The following is a 25,008-nucleotide window of genomic DNA, read 5'->3' as shown; positions in this document are numbered from 1 at the left end:
TCCTATTCCCTTCAGCCACAGCCAACTCAGCCAATGGTCAGTGTTTATGGGAGGTGGAGCCCAACAACATCTGGATGACCCCATGGGTTCCCTTTCCTGAAGGTTAGGGGTGGTCCCACTGACAATACTTTTTTCTGTTCTCCAGCCCAGAATGGGCCATCTTTCTCTTTTTCTAATATGTAATTATATTTATGGGTCTTCAAAAAATACATTTCATCCCTCCCCTCCAAACAACATGAGTAATTCAAAACACATGTTCCCCAAGTATGATTGATAACACATCATGGTCAGTGAAGGACTAAACACTGTGTTTAATCGTGTTCCTGGGAGCCTTTGGAAATTTATAAGCATGTTTTTAAACAGCAGCTCAAGAAATAAAATCAAGCCAAGTAGCATAAAATTTATAGTTTCTTATTGTGTTTTTTTCTCCAGCAATTGGTCAGCTTTTCCATCAAAAACAGTTCTTAAGTTTGTGCAGACCAAGCTTCAGTAAGTCCATATCCAATGATATCCAGTATCTGGTTATTGTGAGGTGTGCAGGGATCATAAGAAGGAACAAAATAAGTCTATCTTTAAGGCCTTGTGTATCTTCTGTAAAGACTGAAAATAAAGCTCTTTTAGGATCTGTGGTGGACTAGATGATCCTCAGGGTCCCTTCACGACAATTCTATGATTCTATGGTAACTGATCAGGCCAATTTTGTGGAGTATTTTTGTCCAGAAGGAATAAACAAATGGACATGTCCCCCACAAGTGTATAAATTATCCTATGTCATATCTCCAACATGATGATCATGATGATAATTTATAACTAATGTCTCTATGTTTAATTTACTTAAGAAATATGGATGCATACGCCAATCATCTTTGTTTTTGATTGATTTTACAACAAAAAGTTTAACTTGGACCAAAATGGGGAACTCTCATCAGCCAATAATTAGGTGGGCAATAGTTTGGTGGCTGATATGGGCCATATTCACACCATGCCTTTAAAGCACTATGATACCACTTTAAACAGTCCTAGTTCTCCACCCCACCTAGAATTCTGGGAGCTGCGCTTTGTTAAGAGTTCTGATAGTTGTTAGGAGATCCCTATTTGCCTTAAAGAGCTACAATTCTTAGAGTTCCTCTTCAATGGGAACATTGAGGACAAATAATAATGAATGCACAATAAAAAGGATGTCTGGATGGGCTCTTAGCAAATCGAGGAAAGAACTCTTCCTGGACCAGAGTCCACTTCAGTAGATGTGTGAAGGTTTATATGAAGGTTGGCAGATGTAGATATATACTTAGACAAGAGCAGATGAATATGATGGTTTGCAATCTGCACTTTTCCTTAATGAAAGCCAGCATCTCTCTGATCTCTCCAAGCAGACTCTCAAAGTATACTTTCCCCATTCCCTGAGGGATAAAGTGGGATAGGAGAGAACATGAGGAGAAACATCTGTAAGGCTGTGGAACAAGTTTACATTCGGGGGGGGGGGAAGGCTAGCCTTATGGGAGACCCTTGGGTTCTTATTGACATTGGAGCGCCAGGCATCCATATTTATTGACAAAAGCCACTGTTTGAACTGGCTTGGGGTCATATCCACACAATACATTTTAAATAAATTGCTTCCCTCCCACCTCCCAAGAACCCTGAGAACTGTTAGACTGGGAACAGTAGCCCTGTGAAGGGGGAACTACAGTTCCCAGGATTCCTATGAGGAAGATGTGCTTTAAGTGTACGGTGTGCATGTGACCAATATAATGTCTGTCTCCACCACCCAGGTCCCATCTGCACTATACATTTAAAATAGTATCACACCACTTTAAGTAATTGTGGCTCCTCCCATAGAATCTTGGCTACAGTAGTTTGTGAGAGAGGATAGGCTACAGTTCCCAGGATCCTTGGGGGGAAGGGGGGAGAAGCATGTGGTTTAAACTGTGTAGATATGACCGCATTTGGGATGCAGGGAGTTTTGTTTTGGTTTGATTTTAAAGGCTAGCCTAACTAATGCTTTCCAACACTGTATGAGCACTGTAAAATGGTCATCCTCCAAAATTGGCACTTCTCTGAAGTTTGCAATGCAGTTCTCAAGCCAAGCATTGTGTACAAAAATGCTTAAATGCAAAAGGAACCTCTCTAAGAGACATTCACATGACAAGCCCTTGGGAAACCTCCGAGGGAAACTGAAAATCAGAAATTCCTACAAGCTGCAAAAAACGCTATACAATGGAGGCCTCTGCAATACATGGGGTGAAAAGAACACCAGGTGACACCAGCCACAATCTGGACGCCATGGCACACTGCACACCCTCCAACAATTCTCTGTTGAAAATGGGAACGTCCTATACCATCATCATCCTTTTATTATTTATACCCCACCCATCTGACTGGGTTGCCCCAGCCATTCTGGGTGGCTTCCCACATATATAAAAACATAATAAAACATTAAACATCAAACAACTTCCCTGTACAGGGAAGACAAGGGCCCTGCAGGACTTGACATCTTTCCGCAGGGCCTGCAAGACAGAGCTGTTCCACCTGGCCTTTGGTCAGGGCGCAGCCTGACCCCCTCCTCTGGCAATCTTTACAAAACTTTAGTTTATGGTTGCCATCAATTTTGATTTTAATTCATTTTTATAATGTTTTATAATGTTGTACTGTTTTAGTGTTGTTAGCCGCCCTGAGCCCGGCTTCGGCTGGGGAGGGCGGGATATAAATAAAATTTATTATTATTATTATTATTATTCCTTCAGATGTCTCCTAAAGCTTGCATAGTTACTTATCCCCTTGGCTCCGGGGTCACATAACTCCATACCCTCCAACACCATTGTTTTTTCTTCTTCTTAGAGACTTGTACCCCGAGGGGGACTTGTACCCCGGAAGGGACCCCGAGGGTCATCTAGTCCAACCCCCTGCAAGGCAGGAATCTCAGCTGAAGCATCCATGACAGGTGGCCATCCAGCCTCTGCTTCTTGTTGTTGATTTCATTTCCCAGATTTTTGGACCTCAAAGGCCTGCTCGGCCTTTGGTGCCCCTCCGCACGCCGCGCGCCCGTCCCCAAACTGAGGTGCGGGCGGAGCCGCCGCCCCCCCCCCGGCACACAAGAAAAGGTTGGAGAGGGCGGCTGCTGCCTCTGCCAGGCCGCGTCTCCATGGCAACAGGAGCGCGAGGGAGACGCTGCCCCGGCGGCGCCCTCGCTTCCGCGGCCCCTCCCCTCTCCCGATCTGCGATTGGCCGGCGGGCGGGGAGGAGGCGGCGCCGGAAGTGCCTGCCGGGGGTTGCCATGGGTGCGGCGGTGGCGGCCGGGGGTCGGTGTCGGTGCTGGTGCTGCGGGAAGGGGCGGTGTCGGGCGGACCCGTGCGGGGTCCTCTGCCTGCTGCTTACGTACCTCAGTGTGGGCTACGCCGACTACGTCATCCTGGAGCATGTCCTGCTCCAGCCGGGCTTCCGGGGCAGGTAGGGCGCGCCAGCCCCGCAGGGAAGGTCCCCACCCCTTCGCTCTGCACATGCTCAGGGGCACGGTGCCCTTGGGATGGCTCGGTTTTGCTCCTTCCCCCGTCAGCGGTTTCCTTGCCCCACGGTGTTGGGGAAAAGGAAAGAAGCGAAGCCGGAGAAGGGCCGTAGCTCAGGGGCAGGAGGAGGTGGCAGGTTCTGTACTCTGCACATGCTCAGAGGTGCTTTCTCAGAAAAAAGGGGGAAGTTTCGGAATCTACCTCGAGCCATAATGTTGCTGCTGCTGTCATTGGACGTGTTTCCTGCCCTTCACCAGTATTTTGCTTAGGATCAACCCAGCCGACACAAAATGCCAGTGAGCAAACCTTCAGCTTCTCCAGAGCTCTGCATCGGTTTCGGTAATTCCAGGAATGGGGTAGTGAATAACTACAAAAATGAGGCTGGATACTCATGGAGCCAACATCCAACCTAATTGCCTCCCCCCCCCCACTTCCCCAAGTTCTGCTTTGTGCAACAACTGGCCTGATGAAGAAATCTGGTGGGCTAAAACCTTGCTCACTCTTTTGTGACATTTTGGTTGATTCTAATATAAGTATTGTCTATTAGTGGATTCTGGATTCCTTACCCTTTGGAATGCCCTCCCATCAGATGTCAAAGAGATAAACAACTACCTGACATTTAGAAGACATCTGAAGGCAGCCTTGTCCAGGGAAGTTTTTAATGTGTGACATTTTAATGTATTTTTAATTTTTGTTGGAAGCCACCCAGAGTGGCTGGGGAAACCCAGCCAGATGGGTGGGGTACAAATAATGAATTATCCCTTATTATAAGGCAGCCCTGCCCTTGTGGGACTTGCTCCTGGATAAGTAGGTAGAAGACTGCAGCCTTATTTTTTTGTTGTTGCTTAATAGATGCATGTATTTTCAGGGCACCAGCACAGGGCACAGTCATGGAGGAGGAGTCCTTTAATTTCTGTTAGTTAAATAGACATAATAATGGTTATGCAGAACCTGTATGTTTGAGGAAGTCTACCACTGAATACTTGTCACTGGGAGATTACAACAGAGAAAAGGCTGTATCCTTCAAACCTTGGTGGTGGTCCTTCATGAAGTATTTGCCTGGCTGGTAAATGGATGTTGGGCTAGAGACATACACCTGGTCCAGTTCAGCGTGTCTGCTATGTTTGGGTACATGGATTTTCTTACAGGTCCTGAGCATGCCTTTTTTCTTACCTGGTGCCCACCTTTTTTATCTCCCGCAGTTTAGCTAAATTCTGCTGTGATCCTAAACACACACACTAAGGAGTAAAGATTGAAAAACATGGGCTTTTACTTCCAAGAAACCATGCAGAGTCAGTTATTTATAGGCCAGGATCAGTAGTAACATTTGACTTTGGGATTCTACAACAGTGTTTTCCTTCCCCTTTACACCCCCAGTGCCACCCTTTGAAAGTGGGAAGTATCAAAAACACAACAGAACAACATAAAAAACCTCCACTGAGTATGTCCAATCATGGGGGCCTTTTGGGTCCCAGCCGTAATAAAATGTGAATATGTTCCCTTTCATGCACAGAGTAATTCAAGACTTGCTGCATTAGTAAGATGATCCCTGCTTGGCTGTCAGAATGCATTGTTTGCAACCGGATAATAACGAGTTTTTGGGGATGATTATGATGACGCAGGGATAGAATGGGCTCTCGTATTTCACTGAGTTAGCCTCCTGGAAAAGCTGTTGGGAAAGGGGAAGGGGGGGGGGAGAAAAAGAAAGAAAGTTTGCGAGATGCTGATGACCTCACTGCTTCCATTTGTCACAGCCTGTGGTGTCCGTTCCATGCCGTGGCGTTCAACTTCATTGTCGTGATGCTCTTGGCCTGTCACACGCGGGCTGTCTTTGCCGACCCAGGTAAGACACCTTCACCCCTTACCTGGGCTCTGTCTGTGTCATCAGCTTCCATGTTTTGCTCTCTCTCAGTGGAGGTTAGTAGGACAAAAGGCAGAGGGTCCTACAACAGCCAGAGCTAGAGCCAGCGACAGGCAGAGCCAGTTGATTCTAGTTTTCTCCCATTCTCCTCCTTCCTGAGTTCTTGAAGGGCAACATTGAGACTAAGGAGGAGAGGGCTGACTGGCCGCATTGGACTGCAAGTAGGCAGGTCGGTGGGAGCTGGACGAGGACAAGCTGAGGCTGGTGGGGCCTTGAGGATCAATCCATACCTGCTGCCTTGTGGAACCATCTATACGAAAGGAAAAGGCTGAGGAGTTGTTGTTTAGTCGTTTAGTCATGTCCGACACTTCATGACCCCATGGACCAGAGCACACCAGGCACTCCTGTCTTCCACTGCCTCCCTCAGTTTGGTCAAACTCATGCTGGTAGCTTCGAGAACATTTTCCAACCATCTCGTCCTCTGTTGTCCCCTTCTCCTTGTGCCCTCCATCTTTCCCAACATCAGGGTCTTTTCCAGGGAGTCTTCTCTTCTCATGAGGTGGACAAAGTATTGGAGTCTCAGCTTCGCAATCTGTCCTTCCAGTGAGCACTCAGGGCTGATTTCCTTCAGAATGGATGGGTTTGATCCTCTTGCAGTCCATGGGACACTCAAGAGTCTCCTCCAACACCATAATTCAAAAGCATCAATTCTTCGGCGATCAGCCTTCTTTATGGTCCAGCTCTAACTTCCATACATCACTACTGGGAAAACCATAGCTTTAACTATTTGGACCTTTGTTGGCAAGGTGATGTCTCTGCTTTTTAGGATGCTGTCTAGGTTTGTCATTGCTTTTCTCCCAAGAAGCAGGCGTCTTTTAATTTCGTGGCTGCTGTCACCATCTGCAGTGCTCATGGAGCCCAAGAAAGGCTGAGGAGTAAAGCTACACAAATCCAGAGTGGAGATCCTAATACTGTTGAATGGCACCTTGTATGCCTCCTTCTGGCAACTCCTGCAGTCAAGCTGGGGCCAAATGTTTTGCTTTGCTTTGGACCACATCAGCAAGGCCTGAGAAGAGGGTCTTGTTGTCTGGGCATTCCAGCCTCCCCCCCCCCCCACTGCCCAGCCTCGTCCCAACTGCCCTGGATGGACCGGCCTCCGCTGTGCACACTTTCTCTAACCAGTACACGGGGACTCGCTGTCCCAAAATGGGTTAATATTGGCCACAAGCTTAAATGGCATTTCAAAAATGATTTGAAGTACAATCCTGTGTGCTTGGAAATAATGCCCCACTATGGCTAATAGGAATTCCCTCACAAGTATATGTGCACTTTCAGCTTCAGACAAATAATACAGGGAGGAAAGAGATTTATTTTATTTTATTAAAAAAATAAGCTGCCTTTTATCCAAAACTGGATTTTGGAGCAGTATGCAAATAAAAAAAGAAAATGAAAGCAGCCAATAATGCAATAAGATTAAGAGGAATAAAATCACCCAACTAGCTAAGAACAAAATCATTTAAAATACCTGTGCAAATGGAAAGCCTGGTCTGAAAAGAATGCAGTGTCTACATGACATACTTTCCTTGGGAAGGCATTTCATAAACGGGCAACTTCTCAGCAGTGCAGGAATGTCCCGTGGCTCAGGAGTCACTGTGCTTGTTTGCCTTTGCCGTTCTGCAATTCCATAACAGGACCAGGTCCTCGATCAAAGCGCCAGCCATGTCTGGAAAATCCCCCTGAGCCTTCAGGAATCCCTTGGATTCCATAAGTATCTGGGGCAGGCAGACCTTCCTAATGAGGGAATGTCAGTCACAGTCAATCCAAATCTCACTAGAGACTGATGTGTCCATGTCAGCCTGGACACTCCCCCCCCCCCACACTCTAGCAAAGACCAGATCGAGAGTACGATTTGCAACATACACTGGCTGCGTAATGTTTTGAGACATCCCGTGGTTGCCATGGCAGCCATGAATTCCTGAGCTGGACCAGATAAGGCGGATGTGGCATTGACATCGAGACTCCCCAGAATTACTGTCTTTATGGTTAAGGACCATATCAGCTCAGACAAGGAGGTTGTTGGGCTTCAGGAGATCTTTGTTCTGTCTCTGCAGCCCAGCATCACTTCCCAGGTTTCAGAATTTTATGACTGCAACCCCACCCTGGCCCTCCAGCCTGTGTTGCTGCTGTGCTGAGTACCCAGGCAGGCAAAGCGCAACAGACTGGCACCCCTGAATGAGAATGTAGAACCTTACATTTAGGTCTTTGGGGGCAGGATGGAGGGAACATCTCTTCACCTAAACAGCTGGGCAGCTTCCTGGTGGCAGAGGACACTGATAAAGGCTGCAGGGCAAGTGCAGTGATGGGAACTGTGTGCTCTCCTGGCCTCAGATGTCAGCTGCAATGGTGACACCAGCAGCACCTCTGATCTGATACTGGGAACAAAGCAAGGGATGGGCTTCCTCTTCCGAATACCAGTTGCTGGAAGCCCCAGGAGAGGAGGGGGTCTTTGTGCTCAGGTCCTGCTACAGGCTTCCCAGTGGCATCTGGTTGGCCACTGTGGAAACAGGGTACTGGACTAGATGGAGCACTTTTTATTGTGCTATTTACGAGTTGGCTGCCTCTGTGAAAGAGAGAATGCTGGACTAGACGGACCCGTGTCTGATTCAACAAGGCGTCCCATTCGCCATTAGGTGCCTTCTTCCCCAGCCCCTCCTTCCTATTTCAGTACCTTTTGCAGAATAATAAACAACTGCTTGGTGTCCCCCACCCTTGCAAACAGAAGGGCTTTAGAGTCATTCTTTTTGAAACCATGAAAGTGGAGATTCCTGGGTCGTTCTCTGTGTTAGGAGCTGTATTCTAATCCTCAGTGGGGCACACTTTAGGCCACACCTATTGCCAGGCTGCCACCCCCCCCCCCCAATCTGTGATGCTGCCTTTTCAGCATATCCAAGCAAAGCAGCTGCAGAAACTGGAGCTGCCCAGCTTTTCTTTGCCGGGTGTTGTTTTTCCGCAACTGCTTGCCCGGATCCTGCTGAAGGTCGTTGCCTTGGCTTCCTTGGAGGTGTCATCTTACCCTGGAAGAGGGCCCTTGGGCCTGTGGATCTTTGCGAGTGTTTATTATGGGATCAGCAAAAGCGAAGTCCTTGATCATCTTTTGCCAGTGGCATTTGGGACAGAAAGCTGAAGTGGCATATTTGAAATTAATCAGCCTGCTCTGCACATTTCATCTTTTCTCTCTCTGTCTCTCCAAATGCAAAATCAAAATATTTATTGAGCAAATGTGCCTTTGTTGGCGTCACTGAGAGCTGGAACATCTCGATTGAGTAATGTGCCTGCATCATTGTTAGAAGTTCATTCTGTTCCCGTTTCTTGGAGTTTATTTAGTTCATGATATACTTTTGCAGGGTGGGAGGGAGAAGAAGAACAGCTCTGTTCTCTTGATCCTTCCACGCACATTCAGATTTTTCTGTGATTTGTTTGCTTAAAAATAAAAGAATTTCCTTGCTGGGTCAAAACTAAGATCTATCTAGTCCATCACTCCAGTAGTGAGCAATCATTTACTCCAGGAAAACTCATAAGCAGGGCATGAGGGGTAAAAGCCACCTTTGCCTGTTTGTCCCAAGCATCAGATGCTCAGAGGTAAACCTGGAGGTTCCATTCCTAAATATGGCAGCTATTAAAGGGATAAAAAAGGAGCCAATGATTGATGCAGGCTTGGTCAACTGGCAGTGGAGAAGCACACACACGAAAAGCATTTTTTTGGACATTTTAAACAGCTTTTTGTTGCTGAGATAAGAACCGCAAAAACTGAAATGAGAAAGTTAACTGTTTTCTCTGCAGAAAAAAACGCCATGCTGGAAGTAATTAGTACGCCAGGGCTGGGAACCTGGACTCCAGTTCCCATCAGCCCCAGCCAACATGATGGGAACTGGAGTCCAGCAACACATAGAAGACTGCAGGCCTCCCAGCCCTGCAGCACAACTCAGTGGGATCCCCTTGAGGCCTATTGGTGGGTAAATGCAATTAGTGCATGCATGTATTTACACCCACTGTACAAAGAGGAAAGGAATGGTAGATAACAGGGGGAGGTTGGAGGAAGAGCGTAAGTAAATGGGTGTGAAGTTAATTTCTTAATTTCTTCATCAGGCTGTCTCCTGTCTGCCTGTCTGTTCTGAGCCTTTTTTGAAAAACATTCTTTCATTACTTTTTAATCTGTTCTTTTACCCAAGGAGTTCAGGGTGGCACATTTGGTCCCCCACACCTTGTATCCTCATAGCAACAATGTTAGCCTGAGGCCATATTCACACCTTGTACTTAAACCACTCTTATACCACTTTAACAGTCACAACTCCCTACCAGCCGGTGTGTGGGGCAGCACAGCAGCCGCAGCAGCTTTCCTGTGCGGCCTCCTGCCAACCCCAGAACTTCAGTTCTTCTTGTGGATATTTTTGGACACAGTATTCTTGGTCTGGATTGAAGAGAAAGCAGCAGAAAGGGCATTTAAAAGGTGTTTAGAGGGCGCCCCCCCCCCACTTTACATGATGTCACTTACGTGTGCGGGGGTCTGGAACGTAACCCCTGCATAAGTGTGGGGGACGCTGACGCCGCCTTTACTGTCTCTGACAGTGATGGGAGAACATAGCCATCAAGTCTGGTAGCCACCAATAGCCTTGTCCTTTATGAAACAGCTCCCCACCATAAAAAAAAATCAAAAAATCAATTAGATTTGACATGCTCACACCCAGCCTTGCCTGTGGCTCTCTTTCAGGCATGGTCCCGCTCCCAGATACAGCCATTGACTTCTCTGACTTGCGGAGTAGCGGCAGTGGTGGATCGCACAAGAACAGTCGGGTGAGTTGTTGCAAGGAGTCTGTACCTGAGGAGAGGGGAATGTGAAGCTGCCTTGCCCGTAGCCTAGGGGTGGGGAACCTGTGGCCCTCCAGATAGGGGCTGGATTCCCAACTCCCACCAGCCTCGACCAGCATGACCAGGGTCAGGAATGGCAGGAGTTATGGAACAGCAATGCTGTGTTCCAGCTGCACGCTCCTCACACCTGCCTTAGCCCAGTGATCCGTCAAGCTCACCACCAACTAGCTGCAGCTAGTTACTTTAATTCTCTGCAGCTACCTTGCATTCTGACAAGCTGCCGGAGAGGTAAGTGCCTTGCCTGCTGTAAATGCAAGGCATGCAGACTGAGGCCCCATCAGCACTGTGCTCAAATCCTACCACTCTAAACTATCACGGCTTCCCTCAAAGAATCCTGGGGATTGTAGATTGTTAAGGGAACTGAAAGTCCTTAGGAGGCTTCTATTCAGCCCACAGAGTTACAATTCCTAGAGTTCCTTGGGAAGAGGGATTGACTGTTAAGCCACTCCAGGAAGGGTAGCTCTGCGAGGGGGATAGGGGCCTTGTAACAACTCACAGCATCCTTAGCAAACCACAGCTGCCAGGATTATTTGTTGGAAATTCAAAATGGCGACGCCCCCAAGGGCATTGTGGGAATCACAAAATGGTGGCTCACAGACCCAGGGCAAGGTCTCCTGTAATATACGGAGCAGTTTACAGTGGAAAAACAACATCAACAACAAATATAAAATTACTGAAACAACATTTTCAGTAGAATGGCACCAAAGAGCAACAGCAATAGATTCCAGCTGCTTCTCCTCTTGTGGTCTCCAACGGAGCAGAGTTTCTGGGACTCTGAGTCAGATCACCCCTGCATCCCACAGTCTTGCTTTATATACGCAGCTCCCGTGTTTATGCTTTATATATACAACTCGCAGGATTGCTTTCTATAGACAATTGCAAACAGTGCAGGGAGGCTGTGGCTTGCTGACCTTTTAAATTTCCCACAATGCCCCAGGTGCAGCTTTAGCTCGGGGGCATGGTGTGAAATTAAAAGGGTGGCTGAATCCATCCTCCTGGTGCTTCTCGGAGCAGTGCTTTCATGGCAGGGGAAGGCTGTCAGAGCCCACCGATGGAACCAGCCCTGGAGTCAGCCCTGAGAGGGAACAGGATTTTAGGCTAGATGGGATCTGAGCCTGATTCAGCAGGGCTCTTCATAGGTTCTTATGACGTTCAGTCTGCAGCAGTCCAGTCCAGACAAAGGTTTAACCTCTCAGAACTTAGACCCCTTGTGTGCAGATGAACTGTAATCTGAGGGAGGCAGTGTTAATTCCATTTGATGGTTTCTTGCATTTGCACCCTGCACTTTAACCCAAAAGGCTCTCTGAGCGGCTTACAAAAATCACCATGAAGGTGGCTTCTGCCCATGGGCTTCTGTTCAAAGAGGATATGTCAGGCAAGGAAAAATGGAATGGGAGGGAGGGAGGAGGTGAAAGCAAGCTCAAGCACCACCAGAATCAGAAACAGAAGCAGAGCAGGTGACAAACACCTTTTGGTTCCTCTACCATCTTCTTCTTTGCCTCCCTAGAACAATGAGGACTGGACAGTATGTAACCGCTGTGAGACATACCGGCCGCCCCGGGCACACCACTGCCGCGTCTGCCACCGCTGTGTACGCCGCATGGACCACCACTGCCCTTGGTGAGGATCCTGCCATGGAGGGCCTGCCTTGATCTGTCTGTGTCAGGGTTCGATGGTGCCTTTCGCTCCCCTTGCTTCCTCCCCAGAGAAGAGGGCTTCCCATCTCAGTCAGTGGTATGAGGGACCCAGTGAGACAGCATCAGCCTCCCAAACACCATCTCATCTTTGGGAACCAGAAGAACCACCCTTTTTAATTTTAATGTGAGCTGCTGTCCCTGGGGTGGTGGTGGTGGGGAGGAATATGGTTCAGTTTGCATATGAAGGCGAATCTCCCCAATTCCCATTTTCTGAAATGATTTGTGAACCAAAACACAACCATCCTTTGAAATTCACACTAGATATTTTTTAAAAAAAAACCATTAAAAAAGAAATCTACACTTCTCCAAATTTTGCATGCAGGTTAATTACCTATTTGTTAGAAATATATTTATCTACCACTATTCAATAAAAGCAACAGTACTAGAGTGGTTTATGACAATTGTCCATGAAACCATACAATAAACTCCATATAAAAAGTTAAAATCAGAAATCTGCTGGCTGTTGTGGAAAGATGGATGCTCAATTGTCCACCTAAACTGAACGGAATGGAAAAGTGCCCAGCAGGCATTTAAAGTTCTTTCACCCGGGTAGTGTGTGCAAAAATGAATGTACTAATGCGTGCATGCAAATCCACGTGTTAGTGAAAATTACATACAGAACACATTATATTAGTCAATATTGCTTTGCAGAAATGACTATTAGGGGGAAATTGCATATACAAATGTGTATAGTAGGAGAAATTCACAGAAAAACGCTGATGAATTTCCATGAGAATTTTTTTTTTTTAATTGCAAACTTATGTGGAAATGTAGAGAGCTGAACTGAAGATTGGAGAAACTCGAGAGAAGCCAGACTTGACAGCTTCATCTCATTCCTAGTTGTCCAGTTTTCTTTCTAACACACACAAACGCTCTCTTGGTAGGATCAACAACTGCGTGGGGGAACTGAACCAGAAATACTTCATCCAGTTTCTCTTCTATACAGGTATGTCAGGAACATGCCACCGGGCCGTGGTTTGGGGGAGGAGCTACTGTGGAGGGTGGGGTGGGTCCCAGGGCATTGTGGGTAGCAATTTACCTCTCTGCTTAATGCCCCACTGCCTCATGGGCCCCTTCTTTGCCTACCTAGGGCAAAAAAATGAGGGTTTAAGGTTGCATTTGTTGGTTGAGTTGCCCTCGTTCCTGTCCGAAGAGCACTGTGGACTGAGGGATTGCGCTGACTGAAGTTGATCCAGCCCAGTTTATTAGATGTCCCCTCTGGTTAATCTCTGAAATCAAAGCAGCGATCCCTGTATTTCCCCACTAGGGGCTGCTCTTCTCCAAGGCACACAGTCTTCCTCTTCCTCCTCTCTGTAAAACTTGGAGTTGTTCTCAGCGTCTGACAAGTTTCTTTGTCTCTTTGAGGGTTGAGAGTCCTTGTTTGCTTGTTTACCTGCATAACTTTTAATGTCCTTCATTGCTCCCAACTCACCTCCCACCAACCGAGTGGTTCATAGAATCACTTAATCATAGAAGAGTTGGAAGGGTCATCTAGGTTCATTGCTGCCTTCAGCCACTCTGCTGGTTCTGCCTTCCTACCCCTTTGCTCCTTTGCCAGGCTGACCCCTGCTAATGCCTGACCTCCCCATCTAGGTCTAGAGCTCCCTTCCAAGACAAAATAACACTTTCCTCTCTTGACTTATCGAAACTTGACATTTTTTGTAGAGCAGGGGTAAGCAACCTTGGACCAGAGCAACCTTGACCCATGGCCTGATGTCAAAAGCCCTCTTCAAAGGATCAGTTCGGACCTCTGGCAATAGCAGCCTGTTCCTCCCTGGTAGAAGTCTGGCTGGGGAGGAAGAGCATGGTGTCAAGAGAGGGCAGGGAGATGGGTGTCAGGAGAAGGAGACAGAGGAGTCAGAGGGAGAGGACATTTTTAACTTTTGATGTTTCATTGCGTTTTTAATATTTTGTTGGGAGCCACCCAGAGTGGCTGGGGCAACCCAGTCAGATGGGCAGCATAGAAAGAATAAAAATGTTAGAGTCATACCTCGGGTTGAAGTAGCTTTGGGATGAATATTTTTGGGTTGCGCTCCGCGGCGACCCAGAAGTAATGGAGAGCGTTACTTCCAGGTTTCGCCGCATGTGCAGACACTCAAAATGCCATTGCATGCGGAAGCGGCGAATCGCAGCATGTGCAGACGCGGGTTGCGTTCGCTTCAGGATGCGAACGGGGCTCCGGAACGGATCCTGTTCACATCCAGAGGTACCACTGTATTAAGTTGGAGTGGTCCCACCCACCACCAGAATGCAGCCCCTGACAGATTGCTCCCAGGAGAATGTGACTCCAGACCAAAATAAAATGAACCCCCGCTCCCCACCCCTGCTGTAAAGGATTTGGATTAACCCCTCATTCCTATTCACTGTCTCCTTTATCTCCTGTTCTTGCAAGCTAGAAGTTTTTCAAAAGTTGGTCTTCTAAGGCAGTGTTTCCCAACCTTGGGCCTCCACAGCTGTTTTTGGACTACAACTCCCATCATCCCTAGCTAGCAAGACCAGTGGTCAGGGATGGTGGGAATTGTAGTTCAAAAACAGCTGGAGGCCCAAGGTTGGGAAACACTGTTCTAAGGCATCTGGAAGTTGAGCAGAAAGCCTGCCTCCCCACCCAAAAAACCCTTTCAAGCTTCAGCTCTGTCCTGACCAAACTTGGGGATTTATGACATGTATCCCCGAGGGAATGATGAAATGCACAATGCCTGCGTTGGTAACCCTTTTTTCTTTTCGTGTTTCATCTCACTCTTGGCCTTCGCTGATCTGGTTCTCCCGGCCACAGGCTTGGCCAGCCTTTACGCCATGGGGCTGCTCTTGACCACCTGGCTTTGGCCCACGGACAAGAGCTCAGCCGGGAAGGCCGAAGGAGCCGAAGGAGGCGTTTCCAACAATCGCATCCAGATGTGAGTCCCACTTCCTCCTCCTGCCACCAAGCTAAGAATTCCGCCCCCCCCCCCCCGGTTGCTGGGGCAGGGAGAGTTCTAGAGACCCTGTAGATGCCTCAGTTTGGCCTTTTGCAAAAACAAAAAAACTAATAAGAAAGACGAAGAAAAGAAAAGAAATTGCCATGTCACACAGTTCTTGCCAAGAACAGCTGGAGCTCCAGAGCTTTGGCTGAATGCCAAGGGGAGGGGAGGAAGCTCCATGCTGGCTTTTCTATAAATGAGCAGCACACCCTCCCTCCCTCCCTCTCCCCCTCTCTCTTTGGAAAATGGGAGCAGCCGAGGGTAGGGCGTTGTCCCTTTGTCCAACCCCCGCAGCCTCCTCGCCTGCTTCCTCCTGCTTAGGGTCTCTCTGTCCACAATCGTGGGGGTGGGGGAAGGCTCCCCCCCTCCCGTCGAGGGCCGCATTCCCCTGCTGCCACGGGCTATTTATTTATTCCGTTTCACTTCTGAATCGCTTCCTGCGAACGTGACCTCGAAGCAATTTAAGCAGCGAAGGCATCAACGTTAGAAAAATTTCATGTGGAGAAGAAATGGAAAGAATGGGTTGTACCACGTTCGAGTTCTCCAGTTAATTAGGCATGCCTAATGTAGGCCCCAAGGGACGCGGGTGGCGCTGTGGGTAAAACCTTAGCGCCTAGGGCTTGCCGATCGCATGGTCGACGGTTCGAATCCCCGTGGCAGGGTGAGCTCCCGTCTTTCGGTCCCAGCTCCTGCCCACCTAGCAGTTCGAAAGCACACTTAAGTGCAAGTAGATAAATAGGTACCGCTTTATAGCGGGAAGGTAAACGGCGTTTCCGTGTGCTGCGCTGGTGCTGGCTCGCCAGATGCAGCTTGTCATGCTGGCCACGTGACCCGGAAGTGTCTCCGGACAGCGCTGGCCCTCGGCCTCTTAAGTGAGATGGGCGCACGACCCTGGAGTCGGACACGACTGGCCCATACAGGCAGGGATACCTTTACCTTTACCTTTAATGTAGGCCCCATCTGCACTCTGCATTTAGAGCAGTATCATACCACTTTAAATAGTCACACTTCCCCCCAAAGAATCCTGGGAACTCATTTGTTATCTGTTTGGAGGCACCTCTCCACCCCCTCACAGAGCTACAGTTCCCCGAGTGGATTAACAAGTAATCCCTCTTCCCGTGGAACTCTAGGAATTGTAGCTCTGTGAGGGGAATAGCTGTTTGGAGGTGCCTGGTACACATGTGAAGCACAGCTCAGCCCTATTTTAAAAAATAGTCCCGTGCGCTCTGCTGCCCCTCCGGAAACACAAGTTGGAGTAGTAGTGTTCCTAGTTAACAGACTGACTGTACTTTCCCCTTTCCTCCTTCCAGCGCTCACCGCATCATCTTGCTGGTAGAATCCATCCTCTTTGGCCTCTTTGTCACAGTCATATTTTATGACCAGGTAGGTTTTAAGGCTTGCAGCGGGGCGGGGGGGGGGGGGCTTGGTTTTTTAATTGTTTGGCAACCTTTTTAGTTTGTCAGCCATTTATTAAAAACAACAGCAATGCCCCCTAACCAATTATTTTTTTACAAATTGTTCCAAATCAATAGATTTTTAAAATAGTTTATTTATATGTCTCCTTTCCACACTGAGCTGGGCCCAGTGTGGCTACAACACTTATTAGCAAAACACAAAATTTTGTAGGGTGGGAAAGAAAGCTGTTGTCAAAATGCATCCATAAATTGAAGCAAGTTTAAAGAAAGCAGCAATTTAACAACATTGGAATGGATTCAGTACTAGAAATAATCTAGACTTGAATATGCCAGCACAGAGCAATTTTTTAATATTTTATTTTACAAGCAATTAAGTTCCAGCTGCTGGCGCTGGGCTGATTCCACTCCAAAGAACCTCAGCAGCCTGACTAAGACACAGTTCAGAGAGGGAGGGGTCTTCTCACTAGGCGTACAGCTGGCTCCCTCATCTCTCCTCTGGAGAAGATTTAATGGCAGCAAAAGGGAGATGCTGGGGAGGGCAACAGTGGCAAGTCCTTTTCCCCAGCCTTCTTCCAGTTGCTGGTGCTGGTTTTCCTGCAGAGGACTAGAAGAGAAACCGTGTCCGTGGCACAGACACTATCAAATATCAACAGCTGCATGGAGCTACCTTGTAAAGTGTCCAATCAGTGGACTGCGCAGCCCAGGGTGGCCTCTTTTAATTGGCAGTGGCTCTCTACGGTCTTGGCAGGGGTTGTTGCTGTACGTTGGAACTGGGGAGGGTGGGGGCGACTTCTGCATGCCAAGCAGTGTGCTGTACCATTGAGCTATGAGCCCCACTGAGTATAGGGTGCAGCTTTTTGCAGGTTGGGTCCTCTCTGCTGTGAACAGCAGTGGTTTCCCAAGGTCTTGTTAGATCTTACTGTGAATCATGCACATCAGGCTTGCATATTTATTGAGATGTTTCCATTGCTTTATTGTTTGTGGCTAAATTTTGTTACGTTTTGGTAACTGTTAGAGTGAATTATGTACGTTTTTTGAGGTTGCAAGTAGGGCTGAGCGATATCTGGATTTCAGCATTGTGATATATCACCAGCTAAACATCACAATATATTGATACATCACAATGTCTGAAATTAGGATGGAGCTATGTAGAGGCACTGGCTGGCTTCACAATTTTTCCTGCATCGTGATTTTTTCATAGCACCCACACACAAATCAGGATTTGCGATATATTGCCAGGTCAAAAATTATGAGAGTCACATAGGTGTGGCATTTATGTTTGTATTTTTGTATTGTCGGTATTTGAGTTGGTGTAATTGTGTGGTTGTACATGCATTGTAAATAATAATGTTTGTTTTTAATTTAAAAAAATTATGAAACCATTATCACGATATGGACTTCAAACTGGTTTTGGACGATTTATTGATATCTCATCCGGCCCTAGTTGTAAGCCACCTTGAACGAGGTTTAACTGTAGGAGAGCGCCATACAAATAGACCAATGAAGCATCACTGCTATCACAGGGTGTTGTTCAGGTACTAGGGGGGACAGGTGGGCAAGCTTTCAGATTTTGCCCAGCACCACCTGAGGTGCCAAGGATAACCTTCCTCCCAAAAAGATGCACTGGTGGTGGTGCTATTAGGAGAAAGGGAATGTTAGTATCGCATGGATCAAAAGACAGACACAAGTGCTTGTGTGTGTGTGTCTCAAAACATATCCTGCCCACCCCTAACTGCCTAATGTGCATCACTTCTCCCAGCTGGTCTCCATTATCACGGACGAGACCCCAATTGAGCAACTGCGCAACCGGCTCCTGAAAGAGGCACGGCGGGAAGTCTCGCATACGCGGAAGCCCAAGATTGCCCTCCTGCGGGAAGTCTTTGGCCGAGGTAGGTCTGGGGTGGTGATGACTGGCGTATGTTCTTGCTGGTCTGTTAAAGCAGTGCCGGGAACCCTCTAGATTAGGCAGAGAGAACCTCCAGATGTTGCTGTGCTACAAGTCTCATCATCCTCAGCCGGCATGGCCAGCGAGGCTGGGAGCTGTAAATCAGCAACATCTGGGGGACCAAACACACCTGTATCTGGAAGATGCTGAACTCCAGCTCCCATCGTTCTGTGCCATCGACCATATTGGTTGGGGCTGATGCGGGCCGGGAGTCCATCCCCAGCCAGAGGGCGCTGGATTCCCCATCCCAGCATTAGAGGCAAGCATCCATGATGAGCTGTGTGCATCCACCCTCCTTCCCTCTCTCACCACCTAGGTCTCGTCATCTGCTGGTTCTTCCCGTGCAACTGCAGCTCTCCATCAGCCAGCGGGCCCTCCTACAGCTACTTGCCCAACTACGACGTGTGACTTCCTGGACTGCTCTCTCTTCGTGCTCTCTTTCTATTGGTGGAGGCAGAGGTTCCGTTCAGTTTCATTGGCCACCTTCTGTGGAGGCAATGGTGGCTGCAGTTTCCTAACGTTTTCCCCCTGGTGGGGAAACGGTTTCCTCGGGAGGGGAGTGTGTGTGTGTGTTTGTGTGTGTACTATAAGTGTTGATGCTCTTCATCCCAATGGGAACAGAGCACGCTCTCCCTTGAAGTGGAGCTCAGCAGGAGGTCCTCGTATTTCGAACTCTTGGCTCAACCTGTGTAACACTCAGAATTGGGGTGCTGCACACAGCAGAGATCACTCTCAGAAGCGGCCCTTAATGCGCCTTGGGCCCTGGTGTGAAGCATGTGAATTTGAGCCCCTTCCTTCCTTCCTTCCTTCCTGCCTGCCTCACCTTGCCTGTGAAGGCCGTATTTAAGCCCTGCGTCCTTTACCAGGCTGCCCAAAGAGATCAAGCTCTGGCCTATCTAATAATAATAATAATAATAATAATAATAATAATAATGCGGGCATTAGCCTCCTGGAGAGCTGTGATTCTGGAGAGCTGTGACCTCTGCCCACTAGGGACCCCAGCCTTGCTTTTGCTCACCTGATTTCAGCCCCGAGGGTGGCAGTGTTTGGTACATGCTTCCACTTTCAACTTGCTTCAGCCTCTGATGCTCTGCTGCGGACTGAAAGCATGTCGGAGGCTGATGGTGAACAGCTGTCCCAGAGGAGGGAGTACCTTGTATTAGCATCCCCTTGGGGTTTCCTTTTTCAGAGGGCGGGGGCTGGCTGCCCTCCAGTGGATTTGACCACGGATAGCTCAGGTGGGTGTGAAGAGCTTCCCCACGCTACACCAGCCTCATCCAGGATTTCTGCTTATCCTTCTGGTTTGCTGTGAGCGTTGTGTGTATGTTGCCTTTCAGCACATTCCCAGCAGTTCCTTGAGTTTTCTTGAAACATAAGAGTCGGAACATCATGCTTTGTGGTGCGCAGGGACTTGCTGCATCCTCCGCTTGGGGAGGTGTTCAGGAGGTTTCTGTCATTTTTGTGTCTAATCGCTGGGGGGATTCCTTGTTTCCTTTGCTGGATTGGCCCCCACCCCAAAGTTCCCCGGAGGCCTTGAAATTAAGAGGCTGGGTTTCCAGCATCATTTGAGCTGCTCAATAACTGGAGAAAAGGGAGGCCCAGGGCTTTTTTTCAGCCAGAGCACACCGGAGCGCGGTTCCAGCACCTCTCAGGTGGGTGACATTGCAGGCCAGCACCCTCCCACCTTCTTCTTGCCTTTACGTACTTCCGAGAGGCCCAAAATGAACATTTCAAGTCCAAAGCGAAGCCGGGCAGTGTGTGAGTCTCCTTTTTTTTAGATCTAGCCACAGTTGGTCAAGCTATGGGGTAGGGCAAATTAGTATTTCCATTTCTTCAATCCAATTCCCGTATAGCGGCAGTGGGCTTTAAGCTTTCCAGCTAGGTCTCTACTGTTGCACATGGGCGTGTTTGCACAAGGGCCATTCCAAGCTGCCCTAGCCATCTGCCTGAATCTAAAAGAATGGGGCGGGGGGCGGGGCACATTTATTTGACCTGTACCAGAACCAGGGGCGACCCCCAAACCAAACAGCTTGCCGTAGTTTTTATCACCTCCATGGCTGGTGAACACTGCTGCTGTCAAACAGGCATCTGTCTATTCAAGGCTGCCCTGAGTCACCTGGCGACTTAATGTAGCAACTTCATGGTGAGTTCTGACACCTATTTTTCTTGCGGGGGGAGCACCAGAGAAGCCCTTTTTAGTAGGGGGCAGATTCTCCTGCCCCTAGTACTTCAGCAGAGGGTGGCAGCCCCCTCTGAAATAATTACTCCCTGAAACTCATCTTAAAATGGTGGCTGGTATCCATTAGAGTTTGTAGGGCAGAATCTGGGAGCCCTGCAGGAGGCGGAGCCAGAGGCAATGACAGGCAGAGCTGCAAGCAATGAGTGGCGGAGCCAATGGAGTCTAGTTTTGTCCCCATCCTTCTCCCGAGACTGAGGAGGAGGAGGGTGACAGGCAGGGCCCCCCCTTGGACTGGCTGTAAGTAAGAAGGCAAGCAGGCTGGGGATGGCTGAGAGCGGACTAAGGGTTGTGGGGCAGTGCCCCATTCCCCTGAATGGAGCAGCCTCCACTGCCTTTCAAAGCACAAGAAGTGTGTCGCATTTGATACCCATTGTGTCATGTGTTCCCCCCACACCCCCGACTTGCTAATCCTACACTGCTGCCCTTGGGTTGGGTGGTACTTATCTATTTATTATGTCACCTTATAGCCCAGGCTTCGATTCTACTTCTCAAGGCGGCTAGAAATATATCATGTTATAATAGAATATATTTTTAAGTATGCTAAACGGGTAAAGCAACTAAGCAGCAGCACTGCAACCAAAAGCAGAGAGGAAAGCCTCTTCTAACACAATGCCCTGTGCGTGTACATTGACTGAATGTATGCCTTCTGTTTCAGAAGTGTTTTTACCCATGTGCAAGTTTACATGGCAAACTAAATCTAGCCAGGCTCATACAGCGTACCGTAATTGGTTTTAAAAAATAAATAAATCAGGTTGCAGCCTTACTTTCAGCAGACTGCTACAACCTGGGGAGTCAGTGTGAGACACCCTCCCCCAGATGTTGCTGGTTTCCATATCCTATCCACTCCAACCAGCATGATTCGTGGTCAAGGAATAATGGGGGTAGTAGTCCAGCCACATCCCTATACTGCAACATTCTCATTCCCACACTCCTTTCTACATGCTGTGTTAAATCCCTGTGCTCTGGTCTGTGCTAGAATGAGGCTTTTTTCTACCACTATCTCCCTGATGCCTGACCCTGCTATCCATCCAACTTTTTAAAAAAGCAGGGTGGTTTTCGCTCAGACTTGGCAAACAAGTTTTGAGCTGCGAACCTAACTGCGGCACGATTGGGGTGTGTGTGTGTGGTGAGGAGGGGAAGAATGTCTCTGGGATTTAATTGGGATAATTTCCTACCCTCTAATGAAAGTCTAGACAGCCCCAGATGCAAGTGTCAGGAACTGGAGGGTGAGCGATTGATTGCCCCCTGGTGCCCTGCGGACAAAGCAGCTCTGGCTGTGGATTAAGTCTTAAGTGTTCTGCCGCTTTATTTATTTTCTCAGGATGTGTTTGCACTGATGCTTCGTTTAATAACAGGATGCCACTTGTTCCCTTCGAACCAAATGTGATGCCCGCCCATCTCAAAGATGAGCAGCTTGTTTTGCAAACCCCACAGACGATCGGTCTTGACATCTTCACGCTCGAGAGGGTGCCAAGGAGCAAGGAATCCGGCAACTGGAGCACATTTTGCTGCTCCTTTTTTTTTAAAAGCAAGGTTCCGGTCCACATTGCTGCAGAGAATAGCCAAATTTCTGACTTAAAAGAAAGAGAGAAAGAAAATATCTCTCACTCGGGAAGCCAGTGCTCTGAAGGAGAGTCTCCTCATTTCTTTGCACGGTTATCGGGCTCCCAAAGTTAAGACTCTGCTAACCCTACTCTCAGAATAGTCTCATTGGAATTAATGAACACAACTGACTTAGATCTATTAATTTCAGTGGGTCTGTCTTGAGTAAAATTTAGTCAGTCTGTTCTTAGCGGGGGCACAGGAGGCAGCGTTGTGGTGGCACTACTGCACACTGGCAGGGCAGCAGCGGGCTTTGCCACCATCCCAGCAAGGACGGTGCCGCTGCCAGGAGATCACTGCTGCTGCTCTTCTGCCCCCTTTGCATGCCTTTGCTGCCTGCCCCACTTTTGGTCATCTGCCCTAGTATTGCGATTTGTGTTTTGCAGCTTTACTCTTCCAGTCTCTCCACCACCCACTGCCCAGAACAAAACCTGTGCAATGACTCCCTCCGAAAAAGATATATTGCCGTTCCAAACATTCCTGCATTTGCAGGGGGTTGGGCTAGATAACCCTCAAGGTCCCTTCCAACTCTTAAGATTCTAGGAGTCTAAATTATTGTAGGTCATTTCATTCCAGTTACATCATTTCATTCCAGTCCCACAGTTTGGGAACTTCTGTTTGGTTAGTTCAAAACTCCAGACTCTCATCGCTGAGCTCTCTTCTGCTGGGTGGCACAGAGGAAAAGCTGCCTCCAGTTGCCTGTATAAGATCTAGGCTTTTGCATCCCTTTTTCCCCCCTGCTGGGCCTAGTCTTCAACCAGCCACCCAACACCCTGAACTTCTGATAGATGACAGGTGTGAGACTTTGGCAGGCAAAGCCCTCCCTGTCCTCCCCCTGCTGTCTAGAAACGTGTTGTTGTTTTTCCTAAAAGAGCATGCATCTTCAGGATATAGAATCCTTTGCTTGTGTCTTGCAGTGGTGTTGGAATCTTAACACAGCTCTCGTGGCCCCGGTCTCTTAACTACGCACAGCTTGAACGGCATCTTATATGGAGGCCAAGCACAACTGGGAGACAGGCAGAAAATAGACTGGGATCAGCGGGTAGCTCTCTGGATGACTTTGATTTGGCAAGGGCTTCAGATTCCTGACTGTTTAACAATGACAACAATCGAGAAGTCTCTTCTCCCTTCTCAAATTAAGCTGCTGAAACAAAGAAAGAAGGGGAGACTAGGAGTGGGTTGGGGGGAGGGGTGCTGTGTGCTCAGTCTTGATGTCAAAAACAGAGTCCCAGGAGCAGCGTGTGCGTTCACGCTCGGTGCCCTGTTCCTGAAATCCCTGCCGCCCCGTCTATAGAGGAGCAGTTAGCTTTCTTAAGAAGTCATCTTAGCTCTCTCAGTTGTGAATGTGAACATTGCACTCAGGTCCTGTTTGCAGGCTTCCCCTCAAGGTGTCTGGCTGGCCACTGTAAGAGCAGGCTGCTGGCAAGGAGACCTTTGATTTGATCCAGTGGCCTGTCTCTTCTTATTTTGCTGTGGCAGTGGGGATGCAAACATGCCTTTAAACATAATAATGCAGCAGCAGATTGGTGGAGCTGCAACAACAATGGTCTCTCTGTAGGAAAGGGGAGGTGGGCCGACCTTGCCCTAGTCGCTGACGCCACAGACTCGCTCATCCATGCACGCTCAGCAGCCATAGTGCCCCAGCACTCACTGGCATGTGTGAATGAGCCGTCGCAGGTCTAACTTGACAACTGGAGGGACCATAACACCTCCAGTGCAGTGTTAGCTAGCTAGAGTCCAGCTGCCTGTTGAGTATGCAGTCATTTAAGGGCTGATGCACAGAAATTTGTGCTTGAGGGGAGGGGGGGTTGGCCACAGACAGGGGCCATTGCCACACTCCAAAAATGTGTGTTTTGGGGTTGGGGGCCCTCAGGGGGTGCTGCTATGAAGCCTGACCCTGTTGCAGCCTAGCAGTATTATAACATAACGGGTCATCTCTGTATGTATTTGCTCTTTGTATTTACTGCAAGGATTTTTTTATATATAAAAACATTTCCTCCTCCCCTTCTCACTGAATTCTGTTTGAAGGTGCTTCTTCTTTATTTGTGGCTCGGTCGTTCCCCCACAGCAGGCACAATCAGTTCCCCTGGCCCTCATCCGATCTTAATTTTAAAATCTCAGTCGGAGAGGCTAACCGTTTCTGCGTTCCTCCCCGTCCCACACACCCAGATTCCCCACCCCCCTTTCTAAGACCAGGAGTGGAAATTGCAGCCTCTGTACGGGCTCTGGAATCCGAGCCGGCAGCTCCGTGGCCTTGGGAGATTTGGGGAGTTGGAGATGGGCCCAGGAACCTTTCAGCGCCTGGGTGAGTCAGAGAAAAGCGACGGAGGAGGTGAACGTCTGGAAAGAAGATTTGAAGAGGCAGCAGGAAAACATGGAGGAGGAGATGTAGCGATGATCCTTCTTCTGGACCTCACCTTTGGGGACTCCTTCCTTTTTTATTTTAAAGCCTGGAACCCAATTTTTTGCTCTGTGTGTAGGTCCAAGTAGCAGAGTAACAAAAACAGCTGCCATGCAGGCATTGGGAGGCTACGCCTTAAAGGAAGAGGAATTTGCCATTAGGAGGTGACGGGAATGGCCAACTTGTGAACGTTGGGAAATTCAGGACAGACGAAAGCATTTCTTTACACAACACGTAATGCAACTTTGCAATTTGCTCCCTTAAGAAGTGATGGCCACCAACTTGGATGGCTTTAAAAAGAGGATTGGACACTGTCTTGCAGAATCAGGCTGTTGATGGCTCCCAACCACTGTGGCTGTATTCAGCCACTACCGTTGGAGACAATATGCCTCTTGAGTATCAGTTGCCAGGAATCACAAATGGGGAGAGAGCTGCTGTTGTGCTTGGGTCCTGCTTGTGGGTATC

The 25,008-nt window shown here is 48.4% G+C and overlaps 1 protein-coding gene across 1 annotated transcript; it reads left to right on the top strand.

Moving 5' to 3' along the window:
- The first annotated feature begins 3,253 nt into the window (after positions 1-3,253).
- On the top strand, positions 3,254-24,158 carry LOC307205676 (palmitoyltransferase ZDHHC3-like). Its single transcript, XM_079958375.1, has 9 exons — positions 3,254-3,444; positions 5,255-5,343; positions 10,130-10,212; positions 11,795-11,907; positions 12,869-12,930; positions 14,758-14,878; positions 16,252-16,324; positions 18,116-18,245; positions 18,618-24,158. Exons 1-9 carry the CDS (start codon positions 3,272-3,274, stop codon positions 18,707-18,709), a joined length of 936 nt encoding a protein of 311 aa, XP_079814501.1. The 5' UTR covers positions 3,254-3,271; the 3' UTR covers positions 18,710-24,158.
- The last annotated feature ends 850 nt before the right edge of the window (positions 24,159-25,008 follow it).

The sequence above is a fragment of the Podarcis cretensis genome (assembly GCF_951804945.1).
Source record: "Podarcis cretensis genome assembly, chromosome: 16".
NCBI classification, from domain to species: Eukaryota; Metazoa; Chordata; class Lepidosauria; order Squamata; family Lacertidae; genus Podarcis; species Podarcis cretensis.
The sequence above is the reverse complement of the archived record's forward strand: the minus strand, read 5'-3'. Positions and strand labels throughout refer to the sequence as shown.

What these genes read in the sequence shown, in the direction of transcription:
- LOC307205676 (XM_079958375.1), top strand. Translation starts at nt 3,272, where the DNA reads ATGGGTGCGGCGGTGGCGGCCGGGGGTCGGTGTCGGTGCTGGTGCTGC. An exon ending in CAGCCGGGCTTCCGGGGCAG is followed by an intron (nt 3,445 to 5,254) that starts GTAGGGCGCGCC and finishes CATTTGTCACAG; the next exon opens with CCTGTGGTGTCCGTTCCATG. An exon ending in CCAGTTTCTCTTCTATACAG is followed by an intron (nt 12,931 to 14,757) that starts GTATGTCAGGAA and finishes TCCCGGCCACAG; the next exon opens with GCTTGGCCAGCCTTTACGCC.